The sequence below is a fragment of the Propithecus coquereli genome, unplaced genomic scaffold (genome assembly GCF_000956105.1).
Source record: "Propithecus coquereli isolate 6110/MARCELLA unplaced genomic scaffold, Pcoq_1.0 Scaffold137, whole genome shotgun sequence".
NCBI lineage: Eukaryota > Metazoa > Chordata > Mammalia > Primates > Indriidae > Propithecus > Propithecus coquereli.
In genome coordinates, this window is record NW_012137969.1 from 3,222,530 (window position 1) to 3,229,484 (window position 6,955).

The 6,955-nt window shown below is 36.4% G+C and overlaps 1 protein-coding gene across 1 annotated transcript; it reads left to right on the top strand.

Annotated features, from left to right (window-relative positions):
- The first annotated feature begins 2,556 nt into the window (after window positions 1-2,556).
- LOC105805935 (zinc finger protein 260-like) lies at window positions 2,557-5,094 on the top strand. The gene is made up of 2 exons (XM_012638902.1): window positions 2,557-4,054; window positions 4,391-5,094. Exons 1-2 carry the CDS (start codon window positions 2,557-2,559, stop codon window positions 5,092-5,094), a joined length of 2,202 nt encoding a protein of 733 aa, XP_012494356.1.
- Window positions 5,095-6,955: the final 1,861 nt, after the last annotated feature.

Here is a 6,955-nt window from a genome sequence, read left to right on the forward strand (position 1 = left end):
GAGACTCTGTCTCAAAAAAAAAAAAAAAAAAAAAAGAAATCCATTTAAAAGTTAAAACTATAAATCCTTTAGAAAAAGGTGTGGTGGAATATGTTTAAAACTGTAATATCTGTGATCTTGAGGTAGGAAAAAATTTCCCAAACAGCACATAAGTAAAGACTATTTTTTACTTTTCGAACAGTGAAATACCATTTTATAGTCTCACATTTGGAAAAAAAAATTTACAATCCCAATTTTGATTGCATGATCATTCTTTCTTCTGAAAAGAGTCCCTTAAGCCTGTCTCTGTATAATATTTTCTTCAGTGCCTTGTCCATTCTTAAGATTTAAACTTTTTTTGCTTTACCTAATACTTCAGAAAATGCCACCTTCTCTATCTTAGTCTCATCTGCAGTCTACTCTCCACTTTACCTGAGGTGTTCTAGTCCTTCATTGTAAAAATGGCAAAAAACAACTAACATCACCTCTTCCAACTTAGATATCTTCTCACATTTCTTATTTCTAATTAATTAGTTTCAACCATATATCTTCTATATCTGACAACCATGAAAATCATCCATTTGTTATACTGATCACTTATTTTTTTATTTCCTTTTGAAAACTCTCATAGCTTTTATTTTCTAGTGATGTCACTCAAAACCAGAACCTTATTCTCTCATGACTTATTTGATTACTAGTTCTAAGTATATATATTTAAACCTAAAATATGTCTTGTTTTGTCATTATCCTTATGTAAACATTGGGCTGCCCTCTATTAAGACACCTCTTCTTAAAATGAATGCCACACCAATCCATATTGATCCCTTTGTTGTTTCACAAAAGTCTTAAGTTCCATTTGATCTGGCTTCCTAAATATTACTTCTGTGTCTTCCCAGCATCTGCTCCCCTTCTTCTTGAGATTTGCCTATTGAGATCCTGTTAAGACTAGGGCTTAGGACTGTGCCTGGGATGTATTTGATGATTGCAGTGCTTATTTTTACACATAATTTATGTTTGAGCTAAAGTTTTCACCTGTGTTTTGAAGTGTTTCATAATTACTCTAGTCAACATAATTACTCTAGTTCCCTTGGTGGCTGAACTAAAAGAAACTCAGACTTAATCATATATTGTGACACCTCATGATTTTCCCCACGTAAAGGGTCTCCTTTTTACTCTTCTTTTCCTATGTAATATATAATTGATATGTTCATCTACTATGCTAATAAACATGTTTATTCAGAAAGCACTTCCTAAGTACATATGACTACTTCACATCCCTCTAGATTCTGATTTATAGGGTGTATAGATTGACATGGGACCATGCAAAACTATATCCTATATTTTGAATCAAAGTTTTCAAATAATTCAGATGCATACTGCTTGTTGAGGGCCACCAACTATATAGCTACTCAGAGGAGTTCAAAGGCAATTGGGGATACATTAGCATCTGCTAGGAGCATAGGTTGTTGTTGGGAGAGGTAAACAAAAAGTATATGATATATTTTGAAATTCTGTATTTATCAAGTCCTATTTAGATAAAATTAATACTTTTCAAAGTTGTGTTAATGAAAAGGGTACATAATGACTACATTTAGGTTTTTAAGAAAATGTAGTTTAAGGGACATAATGTGGAAAATGTGTGTGTGCGTGTGTGTGTGTGTGTGTGTGTGTGTGTGTGTGTGAGAGAGAGAGAGAGAGAGAGAGAGAGAGAGAGCGCATGTGTGTGCGCAAAATGGGGAGAGGGAGAGACATGAATTTCCTTGAGGATATCTCAGTAGTTAGTAGAGCCAAAGCTGACTAGCAAGATAGCAGACCTTAAGAGTCTGTCAGACTTGTGACTTGTGTTTGGTAATGAATATTTTAGAAGATATTTATTTTTGTAAGGTTATCTTGAGCAACTAATATACATCTTATTTTACCTGTTGTCATATAGATAGTAGGCTATAGCTATATAGATCTAGATCATCTTTATTATTACACATCTAAGCCTTCCCATAATATTTCTTCTTAACATCTGTATCTCTTAACATTCCTTTTCACTCCATTCCTGTTCATGGTTTCTGTTGGGCTCACCTCATTTTTGAGTTTCTGTCATGCTTTGCCCTCCATTTACTGTTCTTGTTTAATTTCCCCTTCTCTTTTCAGTTTTGAGGGTCGTATTTTTAAAAATAGCAAATATATATGTGTTCATTGCTAATTCTCCTCTCCATTTTCTAATGTAGCAGATGTTTTTTATTCTAAGTTTTTCTGAACCAAGGAGAAATATGTGCTTGGGATTTTATCCTAGGATCCTGGGCCTGAAAATAGAGAGTCAGTGATATAATAAATCTCACTTATATAAGAAATGTATTAAAATTTTTAAAGTACACTTAATTTTTCTCATTTCTAGAAGTCCAGAAATTAAATGACCTGATAAACAGAAGCCAGGAAAACCAAGATAAACATTTGTGGGGCACTTCACTCCTCAGCAACAACACATTCGCTAAGAAGAGAGAGAATGTTTTTGGAAAAGCACTTAATCTGGGCACAAACCAGATTTCTTCAAGAAAAACACCCTCCCAGTATGACTCATGTGGAATGAGTTTGAAATATGGTTCAGAATCAAGTATTAGTGATAAAAATTATGCAAGTAAGAACTCTGATGAAATTAATGTATGCAAGAAGTTGCCTTTTGATAATCAAGAAAAGACTCACATTGGAAAGAAATGTGATGAATATAACCAAGGTGGGAAATCCTCAAATCTTAATGAGCACTTTATTGAGCAACAGGAAATCAAAACTTTGGGACCACCTTTGGAAGATAATGAATGTGGAAACACCTTCCCTGAGAAGGCAGCCATCATAACACATAAGATGTCTGAAATAGGAGAGATACCCTGTGATTCTAAAGAACATGGGGGAAATGTCAGTGCCAAGTCAACCGCCAGAGTTCATCAGGATCCTCACACAAGGAAAAATCACTCTGAAGTTAATGAGTGTGAGAAGTTAGTCCTCTTTAAACATCAGAAAGTTAATACAGGGCAGAAAACCCATGAATCTAATGAAAATGAGAATTTCAGCAAGAAGTCACATCTCATACAACCTCATAGAACTCACACAGGAAAGAGAACCTTTGAATGTAGTCATTGCAAGAAATCTTTTTGCCAGGAGTCCCATCTCACTCAACATCAGATGACACACATAAGAGAGAAACCATGTGAAAGTAATAAATGTGGGAAAACCTTCCAGAAATCACAACTCACTGACTCTCAGAGAACTCACCCAAAAGAGAAACCCAATGAATGGGGTAAAACCCCTGTGAAGTCATCCCTCACTGATCACCAGAGAACACAGTCAGAAAAGAAGCTTTATGTATGTAATGAATGTAAGAAACCTTTTCGTCATAGCTCAGCCCTACGAGTCCATCAGAGAATTCACACAGGAGAGAAGCCCTATCAGTGTAAAGAATGTGGGAAATCTTTCTATGCAAAATCAAACTTCAATCATCATCAAAGAACTCACACAGGGGAGAAACCATATGAATGTAAGGAATGTGGGAAATCTTTCTGTGTGAAATCTAACCTAACTAAACACCAAAAAACACATACTGGGGAGAAACCTTTCAAATGTAATGAATGTGGGAAGACTTTCTTCCAAAAGTCACAATTTGCTGACCATCAGAGAACACACACAGGGGAGAAACCTTATAGATGCAATGAATGTGGAAAATCTTTCTACTATAAGTCAGCCCTAAATGTACATCAAGGGAAGCATACAGAAGAGAAACCCTATAAATGTACTGAGTGTGGGAAATCCTTCTGTTACAAGTCAGCTCTAATTATACATCAGGTAACTCACACAGGTAAGAAACCCTATGATTGTAATGAATGTGGGAAAGCCTTTTGTGTGAAGTCAAATCTCACTAAACATCAGAAAATTCACACAGGGGAGAAACCCTATGACTGTAATGAGTGTGGCAAATCCTTTTCTATGAATTCGATCCTCATTGTACATCAGAGAACTCACACAGGGGAGAAACCCTATGGATGCAATGAATGTGAGAAGTCCTTCTACAAAAAGTCAGCCCTCACTAAACATAGGAGAACTCACACAGGGGAGAGGCCACATGAATGTAACGAATGTGGGAAGTCCTTCCATATGAAATCAACCTTAGTTATACACCAGAGAACTCACACTGGAGAGAAACCTTATAAATGTAATGAATGTGAAAAGTCATTCTATGTGAAGTCACATCTTAATATACATCAGAGAAATCACACAGGAAAGAAACCCCATGTATGTAACGAATGCGGGAAAGCCTTTGCTATGAAGTCAAACCTCACTGATCACCAGAGAACACATTCACAAGAGAAACCCTATGAATGCAATGAATGTCAGAAAACCTTTCGCCATAAGTCAACCCTAACTGTACATCAGAGAACTCATACAGGGGAGAAACCCTATAAATGTAATGAATGTGGGAAATCCTTTTATATGAAGTCAGCACTCAGTCAACATCAGAGAATCCATACAGGGGAGAAACCCTATGAATGTAAAGAATGTGGGAAAACCTTCTTCCAGAAGTCACACCTTACTAAACATCAGCGAACACATACAGGGGAGAAACCCTATGAGTGTAATGAATGTGGGAAAACTTTCTTTCAGAAGTCACATCTCATTGAACATCAGAGAACACACACTGGTGAGAAACCCCATGAGTGTAATAAATGTGGCAAATCCTTTTGCTATAAGTCAGCCTTAACCATTCACCAGAGAACTCACACAGAAGAGAAGCCTTATAAATGTAACGAATGTGACAAATCTTTCTGCATGAAATCACACCTCACTGTGCATCAGAGAACTCACACAGGGAAGAACCCTTTCGAATGTAACGAATGTGGGAAAACTTTTTATGTGAAGTCAAACCTCATCAATCATCAGAGAACTCACACAGGGGAGAAGCCCTATGAATGTAATAGATGTGGGAAATCCTTCTGTATGAAGTCAACCCTCACAGTGCATCAGCGAACACACACAGGGGAGAAACCCTATGAATGTAACAAATGTGGGAAAACCTTCTGCAAGAAGTCAACTCTTACTAGTCATCAGATAATTCATGCAAGAGTGATACTCTAAATTGTAACAAATGTGGAAAATCCTCCTGTGTGAAGTCAAACTTTACCACACCAGAGAAAACTCTTTGGAAAAACCTCATGAATGTAATAATGTGGAAAACTCCTTTTGTGTAAATTTAGACCTTAGTTGGCACCAGAAAACACACAAGTGGTAGGGGCTGGAGGCCTGTCCATGAATGAAATGAAAATGGGAAAATTATGTCATCATACTAAATATGTGAGAACTCCAATGGGGAGTAATCTCTGAGAACATCCTGTATAATAGTATCCACCAACAAATCAAATACAGTACATGCTTCAGAAAAATCACAGGGAAAAAACAATGTGACAAAAGTATAAAAGCATTTACAAAGTCACAGCTTACTACACATCAGGTAATTGTTATTGGTGTGAAACTATATAAATGTTTTATGTGTATGAATGCCTTTAAGAGAAAAAAATCAAACATTATTATATAAGCAGAGAAGACTAAGGAGACATCTGTCAATTTAGGATATAGAGATACTTTTTTTTCCTCTAGGAATAATGTAATATAATTCATGTTTCAGTTGTGCTACCAAATTTTGAAAATACAACAAATATATCTAATGCTAATGCTATTCATTGTTGGACTATGAAGCCTTTTGAAAAACACAAGTTGCAGCAGCAAGCTGACAGCATTAGATACTTGAGTACCTGAGATAAATAGGGCTTACATATGTTAGTAGGCAACATACATATGTTGTATATATTTGATTTACATAGTGGAACTCAATTGTCAGTAGGAAATGTCTCCCCATAGCTTAAGCACTGTTAGGACAGGCTTCCCACACTAGATGCTACCAGTGTTTCTTTGTATTTTTATAGTACAATATACATTATAAGTAACATGCTTGACAAATTTGAAGTGCATAAAATTTAGTGAGAAGAGATACAGAGAACTATATAGCTTGCTGCCTTTTGTGTATGAATTAAGGGGAAGAGTGTGTGTGTGTGTGTGTGTGTGTGTGTGTGTATATACATATACACATATATATATAATGTGTGTATGTACATATGTGTGTGTGTGTATATATATATGTAGCTTATTTTTGCAAATAAGGATAAACTACAAAATGAAAGGATAAACTACAAACTAGAAAATGAATACCTATGGAGACAGGAATGAATAGGGTAATGGGCCCAAGGATGGAGGCAAGGCTTCTTTGTATATACCTTTTGATGAAGTTTTGACCTCTCAATAAATGAAATTGATTTACATACTGAAAAAGAAAAGCGGATTCTGAAATTGAAAGCAGAGAGAAATCAGTCTAAGTTTATATCAAATTGGTAACCACATAGAAAAAGTCAGTTTTTCAAGAGACCTCTGAACACAGTATTTTCACTGTACATCCTTACTGGGATGTTTTTCAGGACAAAAAGAACTGTAAAAAAATGGCAAATGTCACTCATCAATTTCCATGTTAGTAACATTGGTATTATTATTATTATTATTTTTTGAGACAGAGTCTCACTCTCTTGCCTGGGCTAGAGTGCCGTGGCCTCATCCTAGCTCACAGCAACCTCGAACTCCTGGGCTCAAGCAATCCTACTGCCTCAGCCTCCCGAGTAGCTGGGACTACAGGCATGCGCCACCATGCCCGGCTGATTTTTTTTCTATATATTTTTAGTTGTCTGATTCATTTCTTTCTATTTTTAGTAGAGACGGGGTCTCGCTCTTGCTCAGGCTGGTTTCGAACTCCCGAGCTCAAACAATCCGCCCGCCTCGGCCTCCCAGAGTGCTAGGATTACAGGCGTGAGCCACTGCGCCCGGCCACATTGGTATTATTTTGAATCTATTTTGTATGTTATAGGTTCAAGCAAAAATGAATTGTTAAAGTTAC